General features: G+C 39.3%; 2 protein-coding genes and 1 long non-coding RNA gene across 14 annotated transcripts in view; 2 read left to right on the forward strand and 1 right to left on the reverse strand.

Annotated features, from left to right (window-relative positions):
• RORA (RAR related orphan receptor A) overlaps nucleotides 1–23,633 on the forward strand; it is a 387,644-nt gene extending 364,011 nt beyond the window's left edge. For 8 of the 9 annotated variants that reach the window (XM_085588186.1, XM_021554229.4, XM_085588185.1 and 5 more), the window contains 8 exons: nucleotides 2,076–2,217; nucleotides 3,899–4,294; nucleotides 7,056–7,177; nucleotides 8,400–8,532; nucleotides 9,198–9,305; nucleotides 10,714–10,824; nucleotides 12,100–12,212; nucleotides 13,368–23,633. In XM_085588186.1, the coding sequence (XP_085444312.1) occupies nucleotides 2,076–2,217; nucleotides 3,899–4,294; nucleotides 7,056–7,177; nucleotides 8,400–8,532; nucleotides 9,198–9,305; nucleotides 10,714–10,824; nucleotides 12,100–12,212; nucleotides 13,368–13,532 (1,290 nt within the window). In that variant the 3' untranslated portion in view covers nucleotides 13,533–23,633. The remainder of the gene's footprint in view (nucleotides 1–2,075; nucleotides 2,218–3,898; nucleotides 4,295–7,055; nucleotides 7,178–8,399; nucleotides 8,533–9,197; nucleotides 9,306–10,713; nucleotides 10,825–12,099; nucleotides 12,213–13,367) is intronic. The other variant, XM_085588188.1, reaches the window with a different exon arrangement.
• Nucleotides 1–25,978, reverse strand: part of LOC110483953 (uncharacterized) — a 28,151-nt gene extending 2,173 nt beyond the window's left edge. Inside the window, exons 1-2 of the long non-coding RNA XR_014957485.1 lie at nucleotides 25,620–25,978; nucleotides 1–25,093 (exon numbers count right to left, since the gene is read on the reverse strand). This is a non-coding gene — a long non-coding RNA (uncharacterized LOC110483953). The remainder of the gene's footprint in view (nucleotides 25,094–25,619) is intronic.
• Nucleotides 25,880–26,165, forward strand: part of ICE2 (interactor of little elongation complex ELL subunit 2) — a 31,851-nt gene continuing 31,565 nt past the window's right edge. For all 4 annotated transcript variants that reach the window (XR_014957478.1, XM_085588182.1, XM_085588183.1 and 1 more), the window contains exon 1: nucleotides 25,880–25,931. Coding sequence is in view for 2 of the 4 variants with exons in the window: in XM_085588182.1 (XP_085444308.1) it covers nucleotides 25,903–25,931 (29 nt within the window). In the remaining 2 variants the exon portion in view is untranslated. The remainder of the gene's footprint in view (nucleotides 25,932–26,165) is intronic.

Raw genomic sequence — 26,165 nt, forward strand, 5'->3', positions numbered from 1 at the left:
CCAAGAGTTGGTTTCTCTAGAGGGATAGTTGTGATGTAGGAATGGTAGACATTTCCATGGTATTGCAGGCTGAATTATTATTATAGGGTGAAATGCATTCAATTGGAAGTCAATATGTGCAATACTTTCAGTCTCAGTGACAATCACCTGTTGACAAACGTGAAAAAAGTGGTTTAAAGTTCAGTCATATAGAAACAAAGACCAGGAAGAAAGGATAAGAAATTATGTACAGGAAAACAGGATTAAAGACAGCATCTTCAGGTTTGTTTGTTTGTTTGTTTGTTTTTTAATATTCTATGTTTCCCTAGTAAAGCTTTAATAAAACGAGTGTAATCAACCAAGACTGGTGCCTTTCTGCTAAGATTGAGCAGGGGCTTTGTCTCAGTGTTTTGCCATGTTTCTGTCTGCAGTTTGTATGGAGCTACATGAGACTTGTCATGCAGAAGTCCTTCCTTTGTTTGCTTCACCAAGTATCTGTGCATGTGCTGGGGGACTCCAGCATGAAATCTTTGAGTAAATAACAAATTGGTAAAAGTCCAGCTTTAATTAAAAGGTGCCCAGCCTTTCCAAGGAGCTATTTTCTTTGCAGCACTGTTAATTAATCCATTATGTAAAACTAAAATAGTGTGCTCACTGCTCTCAAATGCCTCTTTAGAATGACTACATCTATGCAGAATCCTTGTGAAGTAGGTATTACACACACAGCAGCTTGTGTTTGGGCAGTCTGTGGCAAAAGCATGAAACGGACTTCAAAGCAAACAGCTGCAGAGTGGTTTATGACATGCACCTCTCTGGAGCAGACAATGAAGTTGTTGCTGTGCGTAATCTCCTAGCTCCAGCTTTCTTTGGAGATGGGGTTACTCAGGAAAGAAATCATACATAAAACGTGTTTTAGCTTTTCCCCTCCTTAAGAGTCCAAATCCTGCACAGAGTTGAACAAAACCTGGGCTGTCAGTATCAAACTAACTCACACAATAGCAGCAATAGGTGCCAGCAGCACCAGTGCAGTGACCATCCCTCTGTCCTGGGCACTAGTGAGGCACCTCAGGTGCTGTGTCTAGTTTTGGGCCCTTCATGACAAGCAACACAGAGGGGCTGGAGTGTGTCCAGAGAGGGGCAGCAGAGCAGGGCAAGGGTCTGGAGCACACGTCTGCACAAGCACTGGTTTTAAGTCTGATAAGAAGCAGTTGAAGGTGTTGAGGTTATTTAATCTGGAGAAGAGGAGGCTCAGGTGTGACCTTCTTGTTTTCTACAACTCCCTGGTAGGAAGGTGGAGCCAGGTGGCAGTCAGGCTCTTCTCCCATGGAGTCAGGAACAGGACAAAAGGAAATGGCCTCGTGTTATGACAGTTGTGACAAGTTTCAGTTGGGTGTTAGGAAAAAGATCTTCACTGAAAGGGTGGGCAGGCATTGGATTAGGCTGTCCATGGAAGTGGTGGAATCACAGTCCCTGGAAGTGCTTAGAAATGTATGTGGATGTGGCACTTGGGGTTTAGTGGTTAACACAGTGGCGCTGGGATAATGTTTGCACTTGATGATCTTAGAGGTCTTTTCCAATCTTAATGATTCTGTGAGTCTGTAAAAAATGTAATAAGAAATTTTTCTTTGTAGGAGAAACTGTTCAGCATCGTGCTGTTTATTTTTAAACACATACACACACTGGTGAGGCTGAACATCAGAGCCTGCCACTGTCACTCCAGAGAGCAGAACAGGGTGGTAGCTGTTCAGTCCTCCCTATTTTGGAGAACTATGCCAACCCAGGAAAGATAGGAAATCAAGGTCTATAATTAGTTTTATCTCATTGGAAAGAGCTGGTGTACCATATGTAATATGGGATCTGTAAAATCAGTGAATAAAATGTGTAATTCCTTTATGTGTTACAATGCTTTTTTAATGAACTGTTTCTTGTTTATTTCTAGGAGAGGAAAATAAACAACAAAACCTTTAGTCTTAACTTCCTTTAGTTGACTGTAGAGCACTTGAACTTCTTTTCTGCTAAGTACACTACCTTTCTGAGTCTTTATTTGCTCCATCAGTTAACAGCTCCTTGACTTGTGTTTTGCCATGGCATGGCAGGGCTTTTTCAGGAGGAGTCAGCAGAGCAATGCCACATACTCGTGTCCTCGGCAGAAGAACTGTCTGATCGACCGGACCAGCCGGAACCGCTGCCAGCACTGTCGCCTACAGAAATGCCTTGCCGTGGGGATGTCTCGGGATGGTAAGCGCTGCTAGCTCGGGGCCTGGCTGCCAAAAACTAACACAACGTGTGCTGTGATGGATGGTCAACCAAAAACCATAGCATTTATATGCCAGTTGTGCATTGGGCTGATAGCTGAGATCATCACATGAGTTTCAGATGTTGCTTCATATTTTTCTGTTATATGCTGTATGTTTTTAGATGCTGCTATATACTTAAATATATATAAATATATATAAATCAGGGCATGTACAAAGTTCTTGGATTTATCTTTTTTCCTACTTGCCTATTATGGTTCCCAGCTAAGAGCTTCGTCTCTGGGTCTCTGGTCATTCCTTGAAGATGCTGTTTTTTAGTCTCATGTTAATACTTCCTCTATATATTCATTCCAAATTAAGTGACCTCCTGTAGTTGCAAGTGGTACTGCCTGGTGCATGGGTACAAATCAGAGCTGCTTCCCAGTAGCAACTGAAGTTAAATATGTGTATAATAAATAATGGAAAAAAATGCAAAGAAAAAAATAATGCAGTGTTTTTTTCAAAGATAGAATTCTGAAGAAAAGATGTTCCAGTGCTGTTAAATATTAAGCTCAAAATTGCAGCCCGAGTACTGATGAAAGCCTTCCTCTGCCAAACAGTTGCTTATGTAATTCAGTCAGAACTGGCTTTGCAGCTGAGACTTGCACGCCTCCCCCACAGATGGAATGGAGCTGCCACCACTTACCCATTTGAAGATCTGACTCAGTCTTTTCCCCTGCCACAGTGACAGCAGCACTGCATGTTCTACAAATACATACACATTACTCTAGGTACATGAGGCCTGATCAAGGAGATTGTTCCCAGATTACATTTACTTCTTGAATTACATTGTCTTTATTTTTTTTTATTGGCCATGAGATTAAAAACCTGAAACAGTTGATCATGTAATGACTAGTTCCTCCAACATGTTTGCTTTCCTGTAGAAAAGCAGAAGGCAGTAGTCGCCTTTCTAAAGGATGAAGCTTTTAGAGCTGTTACAGATCTTTGAAATCCCATGCTGCATCCTTGGGAATTCCCTGGAGCTATAACCCAGTTGCTGCTGTCTTACAGCTAATGCTCCCCAAAGTTGTAGTTATGTTGTGGAGACACACACATGCACTTGTGCGCACACTCACACTGGTTTAACAATTACTCATCTACTTAACCTTTTTGCCTGCCACAGAGGCGCTGAGGGCAGGCTGGGTGGTTCTTCTCACGTACTTTAGTCCCAGTCTCAGTAAAGCTTGCTGTTGATACACTGAGACAAACCCCACATTGAACTCCACAGCATGAATGTACAGCTGGTTGGAACTGCACAGTTGTCTCAGGCCAGTGTGTTCTGGTTTAGCTTCTACTTTCCTAGGTAGGGTTTGAATGCTGAAGAGATGCATCGGTCATCCTCAGCAGACATACAAGAGAAAATCTTTCCAGTACAGAAGTGGAAAGTCAATGAATTAAGCTAAACCAGTGACTTCTGATGGTCCATTTCAGTGGCATGTCAAGACAGTCTGTTAAAAAGTAGGTGCTGCAGCTGTGTAGCTGTAACTGAGAACTGGTTCTTAGGTCTGCCCATCCTGCAGGTTTGGGGTTTGTTCTGTATCCTTTCCTATAATGTTGAAAGACTCACGATGAAAAGGCGGTGGTGGATGTGTAGAGATGTAATCTTTTGTGTGTCTGTATTTCAGCTGTAAAGTTTGGTCGAATGTCAAAAAAGCAGAGGGACAGCCTGTACGCCGAGGTGCAGAAACACCGAATGCAGCAGCAGCAGCGGGATCACCAGCAGCAGCCAGGAGAGGCAGAACCACTCACACCAACATACAATATCACCACCAATGGGTTAACAGAGCTACATGATGACCTCAGTAATTACATTGATGGGCATACCCCTGAAGGTAGCAAAGCAGACTCTGCAGTTAGCAGCTTCTACTTAGACATACAGCCTTCTCCAGATCAGTCGGGTCTTGATATTAATGGAATCAAACCAGAACCAATATGTGACTACACACCAGCATCGGGCTTCTTCCCTTATTGTTCTTTTACAAATGGGGAGACCTCTCCAACTGTGTCCATGGCAGAATTAGGTAATGAGAGAGAAAAGCTTCCATTGTAATTGTCTTAACAGTACCCTTTGGATTAAAGTGGCACATGTAGCCAGGTGATAGTGAGAATGCTGCTTCAGTAGAGCCGTGGGCATGGATGGGCATTCTTGTGTGAAGTGCACAGTAGATACCCTGATCTCAGGGCACACGGGGAACTCCTTGCTGCTCTGGACTAAAGCTCCCAGGGGACTGGGTTGATCAGTGTTGCTTTTGCTTTCAGTCTTTGCAATAGAACTCTTGGAATTAAGAAGCTAATTTTTAGTGTTGAGAAAACAGACTGGGCATTTCTTTATTTGCAGATAATTTTTAAACCATTTATCTCATTTTTCATTACGTCAATACTGTTACTCCTAACAAAAAGTGATGATGCTGATTTCCTTCTGCTCTTTACCTGAGAAAAGCACTGGGCTAATCTTAGGGCAGTTCTTGTGACTTACAGAAGAGGATCTAGCCACAGATACTGAAGGACATTTTTGACTGTAGCAAGTTTTGATAATTTCTCTAAGTCTTATAATAACTGCATTAATTAGCACATTTTACTTTAAACTTTTCCCTTAATGATTACACTAGTCCTGAGTTCCACAAGTATGACTTGTCAACAGCTGAAACTGGAGTTTAGAGTGTGCTGTGTGAACTGGTTATAAACAAAGTGGAACAGGACATTAAAGAAGTGGTTTCATGATTCCATTACTTATGTAAGCAGCCAGGCATTTAAAATGTATTCTTAAAACTTGCTGAAGCAACATTTTTTTCTAATTATTTTATTATGAAAACCGAAAAACAGTTCAAAAATCAGGTATTCCACATTAAAATTTTGTGTGGTTTATTTTATATTCTTTTGAGAAATTTTGCAGAGAGGAAGTCACAAGAAGCTTGCTTTTTAAAGTCGTTATGTTGCAGAATGCTGTTCTCTACAATTTGTCCTGACAGCCAAAATATTCTGTCTGGCATCAGTTCAAATAATTTCAGATAGGTAAAAAGGAAAAGAGAATGTCAGGACAAAGGCAACACTACCAGCTTTGTCTCAGTGAAATGATTGCCACTTTTCTCATAGAAGGTATTAAAAAAGAGCTACATTAAACTCGCAGGGAAAAAAAAAAATAGGGTTTTTCCTTTGTAGGCCCAGTGTTGAGCTTGGAACACTGGCCTAATGAAGTTTGTCCTGTTGCTTACCTTTATTTACATAGTGCTTCATTTAAACTCTGCACAGCATGATTTGGGTGCCCAGCATTAACATTACTGAACAATGTTTGAAGAATGTTTGTCTGCCAGACGAAGGTTTCAATTTAGAAAGGTGTGGCTGTTCAATGAAAATATTTAGGTGTGTACAGTCCCGAAGTGAGGTGGAGGTTTGTGAATAACATGGGAATATTTCACCTCCTGCATCCTGCCAAGGGCACCAGGATCGTGCTGTCAGCTGCTGCTACCGAGAACAAGTGTTTTAACTACACGCTTGTTAAACAAAAAAAAAAAGTTCTGAAATACATCAAAGCTATGGTGACAAAGTATAAATTATGTTGTGTTCTACCTTACTGATTGCCCAGGCGGCACATATAATCTGCTTTTATTTCATCTATATGTTAAGGACTTTTCAGGTAATATCTTAATCAAACTACTGACAGACATTGGTCCAGCAGTTCCATTTCTGAAGAGCTGGGTTTGATCATTACCAAACAAAGCCAGTTTCACAGAAGACCCAGTACTGCAGTCCCTCAGAATATCTCCATGTTGTAGTGACCACCATTCCTTTTTGGTTTGAGCCTTCATTTTCAGTGGCCAAACAAAGCAGAATTGTGTGAGCCAAGTCCCCAGGCCTCTACTTGTCACATGCTAAAATAGGAGAACATGCCCACCTGAATGGTTAGGGTAGGAAAAAGGTGGTTAAATAAAAGTAGAACTTGGGGATGTAAATTCTATTCAGGCCTTTGAAAGTGTTCCTAGATACTTATGCAAACAGATTTTATTAATAACTATAAATCTGTCTTATGCATCTTTTAATCAAGTATAGCAGCAGAAAATAATTTTATTTGGAATTAAAACATTGTATGGAAATTTTAAATCATATGCAGTAAACTAGATGACTACTCTAAAGCTGAAGGAAAACAACCCCTAGTGTTAGGGATTTTTTAGTATGTTATCTTAATCATCTGGATTATCTAACAGATGTATATTCCTGATATTTTTAAAATTATATTACAATAGGAGAAAGAAAAAGACACTTTTCCCTCCCAGGCGGCCTCGTGGAAGCAGAGTCCTGCTTGAGAGAACGCTAGACAGGTGGTAGCTGTAGTGCCCTGCTGGAAAGCGTTGGCACTGGCGGCTGTGCCTGGCTGGCAGTGCTGTTCTGTGCTGTCCCTGACAGTGTCCTGCGCTCAGCGCGGCCTTGTCCCGGGGCAGCTGTGTGCCCTCGCTCGAGGGGTCCGTCGCCCCGCTTCTTCGCCCAGTTTCCTGCGGCTGCAGCCATGGGGAGCCCGGCCCGGGGCGCGGCTGTCGCCGCCTTGCCGCTGGTCCCCAACTCTGGGTCACCGGCGCCCTCTGCCGGCGGCTGCGGGCGCGGCCGCGGTAAATGGGCGTTAAATGGCTGCGCTCCCGAAGGCCGCTCCCAGGAAACTCAAACCAAAGCGGTTTTCTCTCAGCTCTCCCTCTCCCCTCCCCGTGTTGCAGCTGAAATATACGAGCTTTTCTCGTGTCTGAAGGTTTAGCTTTGCATTTCTAACGTGTCGCTTTCTGCTCTTTCTTTTAGAACATCTTGCACAGAATATTTCCAAGTCACACATGGAAACTTGCCAGTACTTGAGAGAGGAGTTACAGCAGATAACATGGCAAACTTTTCTGCAGGAAGAAATTGAGAACTATCAGAACAAGGTATAAAAGCATGCCAAGATACGGCATGGTTTCTTTATAGCATGGTATTTCCATAACACACTGCAAAATTCACTTTTTCACTGCTTTCTCCTTACTATCAGGAATGTGTATTTCTGTGTGTTTTAAAAAAAATAATACACTAGAATCAGAAGCAGCCAGATGGTCAGAATATAATTTGCATTTTACAGGTATAGGAAAAGGCAAAGACATTCTCCTAAAATCTGTCTGTGATAAAGAAGGATAGGAAATAATGAGAATTTTTTCAATCCTAATTGGCATGTTATTTTTTTCTCGTAAATTGTAACATCCTGGATCAACAACAACCAAAGCTAAAGCCACCAAGTTTGTGATGTTACATGCTGTGTTTCTGTTTGAGTTTATAAACACAGAGCTTCATCAGATTTCCAGCCTTCTGGGGTCACTGTAATCCTGATTCATGCTCCAGTTGTCCCTCAGTGTTTGGGTTTTACCTGTGGAGCAGCAGCACAGTGCTGCTGTGCCACCAGGGTATTGTAAGATCTAATCAATGTTATTCCCAACATGCCTTCCATCCGCAAGCTGCTACCAATTGGCTACTTTTGGAAAATGGCCTTGGGAAGCACTGCTGAAGCACACTGTTCTTTGAACATATTTTTCATTTCCGCTGAAAAATATTTAACCTTTCAGAGTATAATTTTTTCTACTTTAGGTGATTTCATTCTGCATTATTATCAACACTGGAAAAACTCACTACTTGCACGCCTCCTTTGTGTTATTGTCAAGATGATCTTCATATATGGACATCTTTGTATGTATGCTTTTGAAGATGAGCTAGGTTGATAATTTGCATTCAGTACAAAATAGAGAAGGACATAGGAAAAATATGATTATATGATGCCTTTCTGGGGTAAATTGGCATTTTATTTTCATACAGTGAATAAAGTTCCCACTGAAATGACCAAAATCATTACACTTTGACATTTTTGGCTTACGATAAAAGTACTCCAAGCTGGATCTCTTCTGATATGACTGAAGAAGTCTTCCATGGTTGCATTGTCACTCATCCACATGAGGCTCTGGTTTTGAGGTCAATTCCCCGTGTCTTGTAAGCAGACTGTAGCCAGGAGTGTTGGAAAGAACTCCATTTTGTTGTTTGGTTTTCTTTAGCTCCGTTTTGCTTTCTGACAGTGAGCTTTCCAAAGCTTGGTTAGTAATTTTGGAATTTCTCTTCTCTCTCAAACAGCAAAGGGAGGTAATGTGGCAGTTGTGCGCAGTCAAAATAACAGAAGCTATACAGTATGTAGTGGAATTTGCCAAACGCATTGATGGCTTTATGGAACTGTGTCAAAATGATCAAATTGTGCTTTTAAAAGCAGGTATGTGGGTCAGCTTTAAGGTCTGCTTCTATTAATTTTGTCTGAGAAAGGTGTTACATGTTACATACGGTGGTTGCATACACATATATTCATATTCAGTACAATGATCATTTAAAATTAAATAATGGAAAACCTTGCAGATTTTCTGTCTTTGAAGTAATATCATCTTAGTTATTCTGGGGAAAAGGAGTTCAAGTCTATTAAATTTTCTTTATGGATAAAGGGAGGAGTGAGTGTGTTAAGATGTAAAAAAATGGATTTTTTTTTTTTAATTGGTAATAGTGAAAATTTCAAGGTAAAAATCCAAATTGTTCTATGCAAGATACTGTAGGAGTAATTCAGGTTACAAATACTGAGCCAAATTGTTAAGACTTGGTGAACATATCTGTAAATGAGCTGCTTTGGCTTCAGAGACTTCATTACTCTAAAAAAATCACTGGAGTTTATTAGCATTAACTAAGTTGCTGTAGCAAAAACTTCTAAAGGGGTTTATGGGAATTCTTGTAATTCTACCAGCAAACCAAACTATGCTCTGTTATACCACAGCAACTTACTGCTCTACTAAACTGACAATGAATGCAGAGCATTGTTTTTAAATCCTCACTTGCTCTTTGCAACTGAAGGCTCTCCCTTCCTTAGTCAAACATCCGTTGTTTCTGTTTTAGGGTCTTTAGAGGTTGTGTTCATCAGAATGTGCCGTGCCTTTGACTCCCAGAACAACACAGTCTACTTTGATGGCAAGTATGCTAGCCCAGAGGTTTTCAAGTCCTTAGGTAAGGAAATGTGAACTGTTGTGTCTTTAACAAAACAAAACAAAACAAAACAAAACAAAAAAAAAAAAAAAAAAAAAACAAACAAAAAAAACCAAAACAAAACAGAATAAAAATAATAAGGTGGGAAAGCAAGGGAAAACAGCTGCTTTGAAAAATCAGTCTATAGTATTCAAATAAAAGAGTTGTGGAGCTCAGGCTGCTGTTTTGTAAGCTGCCATGCTGGCTCCATTTGAGGCCAAGCTGATTTCAGGAGGTAAAACAGCTTAACTCTGTGCAGTAAAGGATGTTGGTGCTGAAGTTCAGCATTTTGATTAGAGTAGAGCTGTTTGGACTCACTTGTTGAGAAGCCCATATCTAATATAACATTTCATATATCCTGTTGTAAAAGGCAGCAGATTTTAAGCTAATTTAGGATATATTGATGTTACTGCTTCGAAGACATTAATGGTGTTTTAAAATCTGCCAAGTCCGGTTATTTGCTGGTAAAATACTGTTAATAATTTTTTAAAATTAAACTACATAGAATTTTGATTTTTTTTCCCCATGTGTTTTTGCTGATTTTAAAAGGATCTATTCACTGGGTGTAGGTTTGGGCTGTAAGCCACTTTGGAGGCAATAAAAATACATAAGTGGAGAATGCTGGACAATTACTGAAGTATTCTCTGCCTTTCTAAAACAAGGTACCTCTCAAGGTACAAGGTCAGAGCACAAATAGTTCTGGGTTCTAAGGAAATACAACTTGGATCTGTTACCAGCTGTATCCAGAAGTTTAGGCTGGAGAGGCTGTGGAAAATCCTCTTCTCTGAGGTTGTGATGCTCTTCAGAGCAGGGCTCACTTCAGACTGTACCTGCATGTGTGACAGCAGCAGTAACCTGAATAACACCTGTGTGAGCAAGAGAATGGATGCAAGGAGACAGAGTTCCTCTTCTGCATGAACTATATTCAGTCAGACCTTGGCTTCTCCCTTTGCTTCCTGCATGTCCCTTGTGTGCCTCTCTCTTCCCTCACTCTGTGTGCTCAATAATCTTAAAATCAAAACTTCTTCAGTCCACTGACATGGCAAAGTTCCATTTAGAACAGAAACAAAGAGCAATTTTGAGTTTGAAAATAAATTACTTGAGATTTATTCATATTTACCCCATGAGAACCCAATGTAGAAAAGATACAGTGTGCAAAACTTTCAGAATCTTGGCTGCCAGGATGTGGGAGCTGGGAACTTATGGGAGTGGAGTAATACCCTCAAGGATGAGTGAGATCTCAGTGCCATCACTTCACAGTCCTTAAGGAGAAGATCACCCAATGAAGTGTTTTACATCTCTTTCTCATCTCCATCAGAATAAATCAATAACTCCATAGCACTGATGAAGTTTCAAACAATGTAACAAGAGTTTACCTTCTTTCTGGCAGGTTGTGAAGACTTCATTAGCTTTGTGTTTGAATTTGGAAAAAGTTTATGTTCTATGCACCTGACAGAAGATGAGATAGCTTTGTTTTCTGCGTTTGTTTTAATGTCAGCAGGTAAGAGATGAAGATTTCCTCTAGATTTATTTGGTAGGGGTTGTTTTTATTTTGAGACCTTCTTAATGATAATGTTACAGCTCTCATTGTGGAACTCGCTACCTTTTTGAGTATCTCCTCACCAAATTTTTTATTTTAATAAACACATTAAAACTATGAATTTGGGAACCAGTTTGTTAAATTGAAAATCCTAATCTAAGCCCTTATTTTCCACATTTTCCCTTTATTGAGGACTCAGCTTCTTTGCAAAGGCTTAAATGCATTTGAGTGAGACTCATGAGCCAATCCTGGTGAGACAGGCAGTTCTGAACTCCCAACAGTCAGCTTTCCATGTGTATGAGCTTGCAGCTGCAGCACAACATAACATTTCCAGCATTGCCATTTTAGTGTGACTGGAGACACTGAAAATTGTGGTTCAAGACATCCAAGTTACCCCAAAAGTCAGCCTGGGTCTGCCATGCCTGTGGCTAAAATAAGTTATTAATCACAGGTGAGTGTGCACATTGTCCTTCAGGTCCTGGAAAGGCTTCTTAGGTCAGGTGGAAAAAGGTACTGGGGCAGAAAGTCAGTTTGTGCCTGGCCTGACACCTGAGGAAGGAAACTGTGAGTTCAGACTGCAGCATAGTGGACTTAGGAGCGGTGATGGAAACTTCTGTTAGCAGTAGTGGGTTTATTGAGTCTATCATAAATATGTTCTCATACTGTTGGCCAGGCAGGAAGTGTGTTAGCCCTGTGTTTTAGCAAGCTACAGAACCCTGCAGTTCTGTCACACCAGGAAGGTGGCAGCTAATTAACCACCAGGTGGTGGCTGTTTTTCTGCCAGGAGGTTCAGCTGCTTTTTTTTTTTAATAGCTGAATCTTTACATCTGATTTTTCTGTCAGTCACTGTAAGATCTGTAAGTTCTGTAAGATCCTAGCAAGAAGATCCTCTCCAACTAGTTGTTCATTATATGATCTATTCGTTTCCCAGTAAAACATTGCTGGCCTTATTTAACACCCTGCATTTTACAGATTTTCTTAGCAAATGAATAATAGGTCTTACTCAGATGCATTGCATTCTCCTAAATAAGGGTTTTATAAAAGTAACTTTAAGTGCATGTAATAAATATATTTCAAATCCTATTAATTTTGAAGCCCATTTTCTATATGAAAGTATATCACAACTGGAAAGAAGGTTGCAAACAGGAAAAAGGAATGTGTAACAGACTTAGTACTTCCTGATGCGCTGTGATCCATGTGTGCATTACTAGAGGTCTTAACTCCATTTATATTCAGATCGCTCATGGCTTCAGGAGAAAGTAAAAATTGAAAAACTCCAACAGAAGATCCAGCTAGCACTTCAGCACGTCCTACAGAAGAACCACCGAGAAGATGGAATTCTAACAAAGGTAAGTAATCCTGTGCCATGTCACAGGATTGTGAAAGGGTGGCTTCATCTGAACACTGCCCTGATTATTCGGTTGAACCTAGTTACTTAAACCTAGAAGAGGTGAAATGATGATGTTCTAGGAAACAAGGTTGATAATGGTCTGAAAGGGAGTATTTGTATGTGAAACTTGATGAAAAGTGATGAAGGTTTTTATGATAGTTCTCCTCACAGCACTCCTGCCACACAGAGTACCATTTCAGTGCTACAACATGCATGCCTTAGTATTTGTGGAGTATCAGCCTGCATGATAGTTAAGTTGTTATAACATGCAACACACAAAATAAACTTCTTTTTCAGACTTCTGTAAGAAGTTCTCTACACAGCCTTTTTTTCTCAGTTCTTCCAAATAATAATGGCTAGGAAAAAGAGGCACTACCGTATCTTCATGTAATTACTCAGACACGGGAAACTGGTGTGATGTTACAAGTAAATTTGAAGAACTGGGGAAATATAGGCACTTTACTTTTAGCTTGCAGAGGTGGCTCCTTTTCCTCTGCACAGCCAGAGCTTATGCTTCGTTTCGCATCACAGAATTACTTGCAATAGAAGCAGGATGGTCCAACCTGGGCTCTGCAGATTTTCTTAATTTCAAATCCTAGCTCATGTAATTTTCTCTCAGTGTACACTTTGGATACCTTTGTCAGAAAAAAGAGTCTTCCATATGCTTTGATACAAATACTTTACTCAGTAACTTGAGGGAGTACCCTCATATTTTTAAAGTACATATTTTTGACCTTAATTTGAATTAAGGTAAATAAGTCTAATCTATTGCACTGCCAGTTCCCTCCATAATATTCAGAATGGGTTTAAAAGCATTTGGGATTGCCTTCTTCCAAGAGGATCATTTTTTGAGTGAAGATTCAGCCCTGAAATACTTGTTTTTCAATCCAGCAAGGAAACCTAATGCCACATTTTCCTAAGAACTTAAAAAAGATTATTTCACAAATAATCTTGTGTCCGTTACTTAAATACTTCCAGCAAATACCTATGACTGTGCATCTGAAATTTCCTTGTTAAGTTAATAATTTGGTTTGGGAGAGCTTTAATCCTTACAGCAAGATTGGGAGGCCTGGTTCCATGTATGACCATGTGACTTGTGTTCATTTTTTTACAGTTAATATGCAAAGTGTCTACTTTAAGAGCACTGTGTGGACGACATACAGAAAAGCTTATGGCATTTAAAGCAATATACCCAGACATTGTGCGACTTCATTTTCCTCCACTTTACAAGGAGTTGTTCACTTCAGAGTTTGAGCCAGCAATGCAGATTGATGGGTAAACGTTGTCACCTAAGCACTTCTAGAATGTCTGAAGTACAAACATTAAAACAAAAGAAAGAAAAAAAAAAAAGGAAAAAAAAAGAAAGAAAACCAAGACACTTTATATGGCCCTGCACAGACCTAGGGAGCCAACACACTGCACATCTCTTGGCAGTCGGGGTCAGGCGAAGGATGGGAAACAATGAAACAAAGTTGAACTTGTTTTTCTCATGCATATGATTTCCATTATGCCTACAAATATGGACCCTTTTTCTGTCTCAACTTCTCAATCTTTGACCTCTGTTTACACAGACTGAGGGTACTAATGTCAGAAGGTTGTTTTCTCCTGTAGTTCACTGCCCAGACTTTTGACAGAACAATCAATTTGTTGGTCAGAACAGAGTCCACCTAGTAATCAGCGACTGGTGTGCATTGCAGAGATTTCAGCATCAGTTTGCACAACTTGCTCATTGTTTCATGAAGGACGATTTTTTTTCACCTACCACTGTTTGCCAGTAGACAGAACGGCATGAAAAGGGTCCATAGCAATAGCAACAATAGCATTATAATATATTACAGGGTAAATGGGCATGAAGACTATATATAGCAAAAGAGATATTGTTTATATATTGTTTTAATTAATATAAAATGTAGTTACTGGTATAGCTTTTCTTGTTGAATTGATAAGGCACTTTCATTTTGCACCTTTTTCTTTAAATTAAATGCTAGCGTGTTCATTGTTGTGTTGCATGTGCACCAGAAATTCAAGTTTAACTGAAAAAGGTTTGGCAGGTACTGGTACATTGGGAGGTATTTATGCTGCTGTTTTCCATGTTACTTTTAAAGAGAGGCTGGTCATATCCTGAAATGGTTAGAGATTTTTTTAAAGAGTTGAAAATAATGACAATTTTCTACATTAAAATAATCTTTTCAGAAGTTAAATTCAAAGGTACTTTTATTTTCAAGTCTTTCAAACCTGAATGTTTCAAAGTCAAAAGCCTCATTTTCAAAGTTTCTGAATTTCCAATGTCAGAGTTGAACTAATTAATTACAGATCATTTACAAATTAGTAACACAGAATCTTTGAAAATTGGGCTATTAAATAGTGTATTCCTGCCCACCATAAATCCAGGTTTGAAAGTATTTATTCAATTCTGTATCTACAGTAAAAGTACGTGTGTATGACATGCTTGTGGAAAAGTAATTTTTACATGTAATATTACATACTTTTGTACTCCATATCGTAAACAATGCCTTCAAATGCCAAGGTGTAGCCTATCAAAATCCATAGGTTTGTGTTTGACTTCAGTGAGGTGAGACACACTGACCCCTGTTGTTCCAGCAGCCAGCAGTTCAGTTTCAGGGAGCTGAGCATAGAAGTCTGTTCTCTCCTTGTTTAAAAAGATGCACTTTAAAGTTGATCAGATGGGGACAGACAAGAAAGGAAAGGCACACTGTTGCTAAAAAACATTAGTTTGTACTCAGTACTAGCCTGGAAATCATTAATATGAGAAACCTGCATTCTGTAATTCTGATTCCTGTGTTGCATAACCAACCAATAAGCTGAATCTTGCAGTGTTATTAATTACCATTCGCTTCAGGAAGAATTCTATCTCTGAGCAAAGCTGGCAGTAAATGTAGTTCTGAAGGAAGCAGATTCACATAAACAACATCACAAACTGTGGCTGTTTGAGCCAGAGGTGTATAATTGGGTTTGGATGAGATGAAGATGTATTAACTGGATGCCCTATAGGCCATCACAAATTGAGTTTTGATGAAGTACCTAAGAAAAAGCTGGGAACATCAAAAAATGAAAAAGAATGAGACAGAATGTGCCCTATTGCTCTAACTTCCTAGGGTAAACAATCTCTTATATATGTTACAGTTGCTGAGAAGTAACAAGTCAATAGATGCACACCAAAACCTAAGTATTTTAAAAGGAAATTCAGATCAGCGGGTTCTTATTAGCAAACTACAGGTTTATTCTATGATTTGAACATGTTTCCTTTGGGGTCAAATAGAAACATTTATTTATGACACTTATTATAGATGTTCCAGTCTAGCACATCAGGAAAGGTTACAGCTATCACTCATCTAGGTTTTGAAAGGAGGGCGAGAGCAGAGCATCACATTCCTCCTCAGAGCAGTGTGCCACGGCGCGTGGGAGGGGAACACCTGCAGCGCTGTGAGCACTGGGATGGAGGCAGGAGAGGGCTTTTGGAAAAAGTCCATTGAGCTGTCTTTTTCCTGCTCCATCCTGCCTGCTCCTGAAGAGGTGGCTCACAGCCCAGCACATGCTCTCTCCACTCCCACTGTAACACTTTTCCTAGGATCATTGTTTACTTTATTGGAGTAACTGGCATGATATGGTACTTGCATTCTAATGTGTATTCCTATTTTTGAAGCACCTCTTTAAACTAACAAATGTTTTCTGAATGTGACCAGCCTTAGGTGCTAGTCCTGTAAAGATCAACTAAACTTAATCTCAGTGTCAACTAATGAATAGTGAAGTAAGACCTTACTTTTTCAGAAAGTGAGATACACCTCCTACTTCTGACAATGTAGACTACCAGGCAAAATATGGGGATTAGTTTTCAGTCACGTCCTGTTCTTACCTTTTCATGATGAATATTAGTATTTTACCAGGTATCTAGATGCCAGTGGTTTTGTTTGGAATCTGTTTAGCATATTTGCATTCATAAATCATTGACAATATGAGTCTTGGAGCATTTACTAATAAAATACATACCAATAAAAAGGTTCCAAATAGGACCTTAGCTGAGACTGATCTTCCAGGCCAGAAAGTACTGTTGTTTTTGTTTGTGGGAGCTCATGTGTACTGGGACCTTGTTAAATCAGGCTGAACGTACACAGCCCAAGTAACTCTGCTTTCCTGGTCACAGTTGACAGCCACCTGGCAATAGAGTGTAATTTTTGGGTTGCCCTTCATGGAGAGAAAAAACAGCAGACGCACTGATGAGACATCTGTTGCCAAGGAGGTTTTTATGCAAGGGGACTCAGAATAACACCAGAGTGGCTGATCGGAGATGGCCATGTAAGAATCTAGCACAGCAGAGGAAATGCCCTCTGCAAAAGCCCTGGGACTGTGGCCTGGTATCAGATGATCAACCAGTTAAAAACCACTGGAGGTCAGTGGATATTGACATGAATATTTTCATCATCTGCCCAGTTCACTACAAATAAAAACACTAGGATAGCTGAACATGATATTTTAAGTTTGGATGACCTAGTCCTTAGAGTCTGCAAAGTTATTTTCCTTGGGAGTTACATCTATCCCTACCAATGTTTTCTGGCTTTTTAGGAAGAGCTACTAGACTATACTGTCATATGAACCACCCTAATATGTGTCATCACCTCCAGCATTGTTTGATGTATGGAATTAGGTGAAAAGGGAGGCTGTTTTTAAGTTTGGTTGTTCTTTATTAGCTTATCTTAGTATGAATACCAAGATATCTGTCTATGTGCACCTGTATGTGTGTGAGAGAGTCCATTGTGTGCACACATGAGTGTATGCGTGGGATGCGTGAGTGGCTGCTTCTAGGCTGTTAAGTGTCAATGGAATAAAGAAAATGTATTCAAAATACTTAAGTCAAAAATAGAAGGTGGTAAAAAGATTTATTCTATACAAAGCCTTGTCTGGACCACTTTAGAGAGACTTCTATTTTTTTAACCCTTCTATAAATGTTTGATGGCACTTGAAATATTCCTGCAATAAAATGTGATTTGTGTAAACATTAAAAAAAAAGATTTTGTAATGTGAAACAATGAAAGAAAGTAATGTAATTTTTCTAAAAAACAAAAAAAAACCACAAACGAACGAACTTTGTATTATTTTCTTGATGGAATTTGTCTATTTGTCTTTGGAAAACTTTTTATTTCATTGAATGTGCCATAGTAGAGGTGCGTTTTTCTTTTTCTTTCTTGTTTTTTATTTTTACATTTTAGATTAAAGGAATAGCTGTGTTCCGACATTCCAAAATGCAAGATGACATAGCAGTCATGATTAAAAGGTTTGATTAGTAAGCTTCAATCATTGTTGCTTTTTTTGCACATGTTCTTCATTCCTCTACAGTGCAATATGTACATAGAGCACTTGCGGGTGTAACCTTGATCCCTCAGGGAAAAATACATATTTGTACAGGATTTTTTCTTTTGCCTTTTTTCTTTTCTTTCCTTTTGTTCTTTTTTTTTTTTTTTTTTTTTTTTTTTTGCTAAGGAATGTCGATTGAATCACTTGTCTGTTGTTGAGGGGCAGCCAGATAATAATCCTAAACCACTGTCACAAAATATTGATTGTTTAAATTTTGTGCCCTTTTATTATTTAAAAAAGAAAAATAAAAGTTATTTTCTGACAGTTCTTTGTGCTGATTGGTGAAAAAAAGGGTAAATAGATTAAGCACCTTATGATTGACTTAACTGTGAATGACAATCCATCTCGTTATCAACAAGAGAAGCCCTATCATTTTGGAGCTGGGGTTATAAGTCAGAAACTAATGTGCTCAGGGATCTTCTAAAACTTTTCAACAGGGTGGCCAGTACTGCTGGTGGAACAAAATACTTTTTAAAAAAATATGCTAGTATTTCTTCCCTTCCCCCTGCCCCCAGGCACAAGAGAACTGGATTTTTTTTTTTAACTAAATGCTCTATGCGTGCCTCATTCTCTTCCTCGTTCTTGCAGTAGAGCTGCTTTTTGGTTCATATTGTGATTAAAACAGAAGTACTCCAAATCGTGCAAAGATTTTGCAATTATATTTTAGAAAATAAATGCTGACTCACTAAATAAGTGACTGAAGTTAATTTCAATACCCTCTGAACATTTTTATAATGATAGGACAACTTTTCCAGCTGAAATTCAGTGTTCTGCAATAGGAAGCGGCTTTTTAGTATTTAAATTATTATCAAAGAAAATGAATCAGTTCATGAGAATACAGAAAGAATGAAAAGGTCATGGTTAGTTCTCATCAGCCAAGTCACACAGAAAAGAGCACACATCTGCAGGAATACAAGAACAACACTTCAAATGTTGTCTGTCGTTATTGCAGATGTTCCATGGTAAAGCCAAAACCTAACTGGAAAGAAACATTGAGGCTGAATAAATTTTCATAACTAGTACATCAAATACAGCAATTCCAAGTGATTTTACAATGGCACCAAACCCAGCAATGTTTAGAAGTCTCCCAGTGCCAAACTATAGAATGCTTGAAGCCTGTCCCAATTAGCTTTGTTTTATGGCTTCACATTCTTCTGAAAATGCAAGTAAACTACGAATAAAATGAGCAAGACTGCAACACCTTGGTTACATTGGAAAGAGAGTGAATTTGATTTCTCCATCCAATGTGTCTGCTTGGAGAAAGCCCCAGTTTTCTGGTATTTTTGAGGGGTTTTTTTCCCACGGGTATACAGCTACCAGCCTCCCTATTTATTAATAAAGAGGAAAACCATACTTACAGTTTCACAAGCTGACAGCTGAGTTTAGCTTGGAATGGCTTCCCAAGGCAGACTAGTGCTTAGCAAGTGTGATAGTTGGTGTTCTGGCATCTTCAGCAGGAGAGAATTCCTACTGCTGATTGACAGCAGACCCTGTTCTTTACACACTTGCACATCAATTAAACACTCTTAGAACAGACAACCAATAAGATGTTTCAACTGTGTAGTGGGATGATCCAAGCATTACAGTATCTTTTTTTGGATTGGCATAGACAATCCCCAGTCTGTACTTGATGAACAAAACAAGTTAAACAGTGTAAGCTGTGCAAGTAACATGTATTTTTTCCCTAGACATTCCTAAACTCCTCCATATAGACAAATCCATTAATATAAATGCCAGAAACAGCACTTACTACACAGTATCCAAACATAATAAGCAATTTTCTCTTGAGTATGGAATTCTACCTGTGCTAGCTGATTCAGATTGCACAGAACATCTTTATTTTTCCTAGCTGGAGAAACATAACTATTAGAATTATTTTTAATTATTAATACTAATATTTATCACCTTTAAAGTTACATCCATTAATATATTTGAATATTAGCCTCTTTCTGTTTAAATATTTCTGTCAGTTAATCATATGGTGGAAATGAGGGCAGATGCATACAGATACCAAATACAACAGCAAAAAGTAAAGTTTTAAAATGTAAATGAGTATTTATTTTAAAACCTTGCAGTATGTGCTTTAATTCTAGTACTGTGATAATGGCTTGCTACATAATGCTAAGTCACTGGACTTGAGGAGAAAAATACGTAACATAATATACAGTCTTTCTCTGGAACTTTATTCAGGTAGTAAATAGAATTTTAACATCTAAACAGAAGCTGTATTCTACCTTTTCCATCTATAATGTTGCTGTTTGTACTTTTTTTTATTTTGCCTTTATCATTGGTAGAATATAGCAATAACTTTATAGCAATAAGTAGGCTATCCAAATAAGAAACAAAACATGATAAAGGCTTCAGATCAATACTCATAGGCTCACTTCTGCCACAATATTCACTTGTATGTCTTCCCTCATAACCTTATCATTTCTTTGAGCTGAACTCCACAATCAAGTTGTTCAACTTGATGTGTGACATCACACTTTGTTAACATCTGCATGTTTTCAGTGTTCACATGTCCTATGTATACTTGTGTTCCTATGTTAGTGTTTCTCAAGGTTTCTGAAAGCACAATCTCTATGAGCTATATTTCTGCACAGGGCTCTCTGTGTTGGAATTGACTTAGGTTTCCTGGGGCAGGGAGTGTGAATCAGCTGGAATGACTGGTAGCATTTCCCAGCTGAAGGATCCAAGCTGCTGCAGGTACTTGGGAACTCTCCGGCTGCTGCAAATGCGAAGTGCAGCCCGCAGCCGGCTCTTGCAGCTCCTGCAGGCCGTGGGGCTGAGCTGCAGCTCCCGAGTTCCCTGCCCAGCGCGCTCCTGTAGCCAGCACGAGCACGTGCTCCGCGCTGGAGAGCCTGCACTTGACAAGGAACCGAGCTGGGTGTGCCCGGCCGGGTGTTTGGATCGTGACCTAAACACTTGGGCATCATCCAAACAACCCCTTGTGACTTTCGGTTTGAGAAACACTACCCTGAATTACCCCACAAAGTCTTAATGTAGATGCACAAACTTTACAGGAACTTGCAATCTGTAATGCTATCTATATCTAATGCAGAGAATTCATAAGCAATACAGTGAATTTTATTTCACAAAAAGGCATACGTACTGTACACCTTTTTAAATCCAAAATGTTCCTCATTTCTACATTGATTTAGAAACAAGGTACAGAACAGTGGTCACTATTTAAAGTATTAGGACATTAACTGGCTGCTTCTTTATATGTAACTGTATTGTCTGCCTGCTCCTTTTCTGGAGATGTGTTTTTGTATTGGATGTTTGGGCCAATGGGAGGCTTCAAGCTACAATGTATTTTCCCAGATTAAATATATTTAACATATGACAAACCCCAGACAAGGCTTTTTAAAATGTATAAAGAACTGCAGTGTTAGGTGGTTTATTTGCAAACTGTTTTCAATGTTGTCCATTTTTATGGCACCTTTAACAATATTCTTGTTTCCAAAGTACAAAAAAAAAAAAAAGGTTAAAAATATTCTAGCCATAACTGAATGTCAAGCAATAAAAACAAATGACTTTTTGTGCATAGATTTAAAAGAAATACAAGTTTTAGACATCTGCATGTAAATGCAAATCTCTTGTTTACTGCTTTCTTAAACTTGAGCAACTGATTCCTTATTTTACTACTAATTTAAGGACTTGTAATGGCCTGTAAACATTTTATCTTGCTCTATTCTTTCAACTCTAACTTTGTCTCTGCTTTGGAGTCATAATACTTAATGTTGTTCTGCTCACCTCTATACAGTTAACTTTTTGCTTTCATTCTGTATAGATAAAATTATACTATAAACAGCCTACACAGTGCAAATATTTATCTGTTTATCAAATACCACATTATGCTGTATAATATCTGTTTTACTATATAATCTATTTTAGACATAGCTGTTTAGAACTAGAGTGTGCTATTTTTGTGTTTTTCTGATGTGTGGTGCTAGATAAGTTACTTTTGTGAACAAAAACAAACAAACCCCTTTTATTCCTAGACAATACCACCTTTGGGTCTTGTTAATTTCACTGAGTATAACTATATATAAATATATATATTTGTGTATATATATATATACACCAACATATGCCCAACAAGTACCTGTATCAGAGTACAAGATTTGGGACATGGTTTTCTCTTTAAATGCATAGTGTCATTATATAAATTATTCTATAGTATATTTAATAAGGAGAAAATTACTTCACCGGTACAGATACTTGATATCAAATGTAGAATTTTTTTCTACATTATTAACATTATTAATTATTAATGTTATTAAAATTGTTCTGTCCAGCTTGTTATCTTTTGGTTACTAAAACAGTCTGCCTGTATTGTATTAAAAATAAGAAAAACATCTAATCTGCCAGTATAAAATAATTACAAAATGCCGTCTGTCTGAAAGGGAGGTAGCTATTTGGCTTGTTGGGAGAATTCTATCCTGTTGTTACATTGGAAGTTTATAGATGTTATTCTGCTGGGTGCCTTCCTCCCTCCTCACTTTAAATAGGATCTGTACACGCCCAGACTGCGGATGTTACTGGGCCATGCCTACACACTTAACTCCAGATACTGTAAATAGGAATGTTCTGTAAATCTGCCGTGATGGATGGCTAAATTCAGTCCCTGGATATGCTTTATACATCCTGCATACATATCCAAGGACAGTCAGTAGCAACTAAAGTTAATTAAGAAGTGGAATTTGCAACGTTTTGTCAGGTATGGGGGTTTTGTTTTTATTTTTTCATGTATACCTTAATTTACATAGTCTTATACCCTTCAAAATATTCCTATCCCCCTGTTCCTTTCATTCTAGATATTTTCATGTTCATTCTTAAAAACTGATGGATATCAAATATCTAACTAAGGAGGTAATTAACCTTTTAAATATTTATTAGAATTTTTCTGTAATATTACTGAATTTATAAGATCTTTAGCAAAGATTTTTGAGCAATTTATTAATAACAATGTTTCTGTTTACTGCACTTTTTGATAATAGAAGGTAGTGAATTTTAAAGCCATGGTTCTTGGCTTCCATGCACTGCTTTTATACCCTCAATCCAAGGAATATATATATATAAATAATTTTTTTTAAACAGCAAACATACTGTTGACCTAAAAACAAAAACAAACTTTACTGCACCATGGGTATATTTTCGTAAGTGGAATGTTTAACTGCAAACACTATCAGGACAATTATAAAAACCTCTTGAATCTACAATCTTATTTAAATATAAGCCATGACAATTTTGTTTTCCCTTCTTGATTTAAGTCACCTTTTGATATTTTCAAAGAGAGAAGGACTCACTCTTAAATTTGTACGTACCAACCTATAGGTAATGCCAGGAACACATTCTCCCTGTTGTTTTAAGAGTTTGATATATTTATGCAAAACCATTTGGTTAACATTTATCCTCCCTCTTTACTAAATGTTCAACATACCAACGCCAGAACAAATGCTGATTACAAATATACATCAGATTGAAGATGAAGCACACAGACTTAAAAACCTCGTTGAGTGATATGCTCAAATTTCTGTAAATACACACAAGTTTAATGCAATTATACTGTACATGTAAATATGTGCTGTCTGTTATGTGTACAGTATGTATAAATTCCTTTTCTAGCCACAATAAAATGTAAGCCATCAAGAGGATGTGGTATTGTACTAAACCTTTGCTAATGATCTTTACCCAGTCACTTCACTTCTCCCTTCCATAGACCTTTCCAACTCACGATAGCCTGCTTATATTCAAGTTTGTTATTTTCCTCGGTCCCGAAAAAAGTATTTTGATTCATTTTGTAAATATGACTGTAAAAATAAGAGATTTAATGTTGTCTTTTAAATACTCCAATTTTCATTCTAATATGAATGTTGTTATATTGTACTTAGAAACCGTACCTTTAATATTACATTACCTTTATTAAGTGCATTGAACACATCGATTTTAGATGTGCTTTATGTACTCTTATCCTGTAATAAAACTTCAGCTTCTAATGGAAAAATCTGTCTTAATTTTTTTGTCAGTATCATCTTCCTCATTTTTCTGAATTATAGTTTATTAGGTTTATTCCTTAAGGAATGCACTGATGCAAAATTAGACTACACATATATTAGAGCTGGTTGAGCACATACGCTGTGCTTTGTCAGCAGCAGGGAAATGAGATGACCCCCAGACACCTCTTAGGCTCCCCTTTTGGCCAACGAGAGCTTTAAACCTCCTCAGAATGAACGTGGATTAACGTAGCTTCCCTCTGTTTGAAGGTGCCTTGTTTGAAACCACAGTTCATTGCATCAAGTGCAAAATACAAGCAATTTGGCACAAAACCCTCCCAGTGAGCACTCCCAGCAGAAACACTCCTTTAGGTGAGATCTAAATGAGGATTTGGTTATTAAAATTGAAGTTTTAATACAATTTAGACATCAAAAGTCAAAGGTGCCACTCCCCTCTGCTGTGCTAACTTTGGGAATACCTGAATGTGTCAGCAGCATGCTCGGTCTTAAGACTTCAGGCATGTGAAATTCTCCTTCTGCACCTACTCAGAAATGCCTCAAGTCTTGACAGAGCTTTTAACAGCTTAGTATTCATATGCCTGACCATGATCCAGAATTAGATTCTAGCATTCATCTTTGAAGCACTGTATCTGGAAGCAGCCTTCACCTACAGATCAACTCTACAAAAAAAGTAGTGTAAGTGATAACTCCTAGAATGGGAGCACTAAGCAGTGCCATGTGTTCTACAGCAGCTCCATGTCTACAGCAGAAAAGACACTGAAAAACAGATTTCATTTTCTTATCCTCAGGACATGATCCTGCCCAGTTTTCCCAGACACGGGAGAGTTCCTAACCATCAACATAGAGGTTAGGGAACAGCTTTGTAAAAAACTGTATAGTTCTATCTAAAACCCAGGAACTTTTCTGAAGTGAGACAAACTGAAGACTCCCTCATGTGCCTGCCCATAAGAAAACTATTAGGAAAGCTGAACTGTACATGAGGAGGTGGTGGGTTTGACCTCTGATTATTTCACAGAACCACAAAACTGCTGAGGGTGACACAGACTTCAGAGGTCACAAGCAAGGTGTCCTCAAACTGGTTGCCCATGACCATGTCTAGCTTTTGAATATTTCCAAGGATGGTGACCTGTTTTGTCACCCTCACAATGGAAACCTATTTCCTGATGTTCATGTGTGTGTCATGGAAGTACAAAGATCACCAGTAAGGAGTAGCAGTATTTTATTAAAAAAAAAAAAACAAGAACAACCAACCAACCAACCAACCAACCAACCAGATACTGCAGGTTTTAGAGAAATTTAGCCTGAAGTAGGATTTAAGCTGCTACATTCACCAAGCTTTCTCATAATTCAGAATTGTTAGCATACCTGGGTTGGGAACTCAGATCACTCCTTCCAAGGGCAGCTGGGTTCTGGGTAGATCTATCCTGGGAGAGAACACCCTTCTGCTTCTCTAAGATAAATCAAGAGGGCAGAATTAAAATCACTATCCTTAAAACTGATCTGTAAGCAAGCTGAAGACTCCCTTGTTTGGTGGGTTTGGAAATGAGTCTGAATCGTCCCTGGGTTTTCCCAGAGATTTGTGTAATGGTGCCCCACTCTTATCACATGACACCAGGGACACGCTCTGGCCTCATCATTCCCCCATCCTTAGAGCAGTGACCGGCATCACCTTGTCATCTAACATCACAAGTAAGTGAGTTTCCATCACCCAGACTATGGGTTCTGAGAATACCCGAATTCCAAATTTTACCCCACCGGGAAGCCTGCCTATCCATTAAAAAAGATTTTGCGGCGCTGCTCACGAGAAGTGAACCAGAGAAACTGAACACCTAAAGAGAGGAAGGAAGCTGCTGAACGTAGCTTCCTCTATGGGACACCTCACCTCCAACCCCTCAATAACAGGCTGCCCCCCTACCTCTGCACACCCAGAGCGGGAGGAGCCACCCGGTATACCCACCCTCTACCTAGGGCCCCACCTCTGAAACACCCGGGGAGGGGAGGGATGTGCCGCCCAAGACCTCCACCTCCCGGCCAGACCACGCCCTGGAACACGCACTACACAGCTCCGCGCCATCATACGCCCCGCCCGCCACAAAATGGCGACCGCACTCTGAGGCAGTACTCCAGCCCGTGTCTCTATTGGCTGGCTCAGAACACCTGACCCATGCGCCGAGCGCTGATTGGCCAGTGCCCTGAGGCGGGCTCGCACGGCGCTGAGACGAGGAACCGCCAAGTTGCTGCCCTGAGGGCTTTGCCAAGATGGCGGCCGAGGGGCCGCCGCTGACATGGTGAGCGCGTGTCCTCTCTTTGGGCGGCCTGAGGCGGGGGCCGCGGACGCAGCTCGGCGGTGCCCCGCCGGGAGCAGAACGGGCGGAGCTCCCGGGGAGCGGGGCGGGCTCGGTTCCCGCCCCGAGGGCGCGTGCGCCATTCCCCGTGGCTCCCGCCGCGGGAGCCGGAGGAGCGCGGGCGGCCCCGCTCGTACCTTTCACAGTAGTTAGGGAGGCTGGGGTTGCATAAACCCT

This window comes from Lonchura striata, chromosome 10 (genome assembly GCF_050655825.1).
Source record: "Lonchura striata isolate lonStrDom1 chromosome 10, ASM5065582v1, whole genome shotgun sequence".
NCBI classification, from domain to species: Eukaryota; Metazoa; Chordata; class Aves; order Passeriformes; family Estrildidae; genus Lonchura; species Lonchura striata.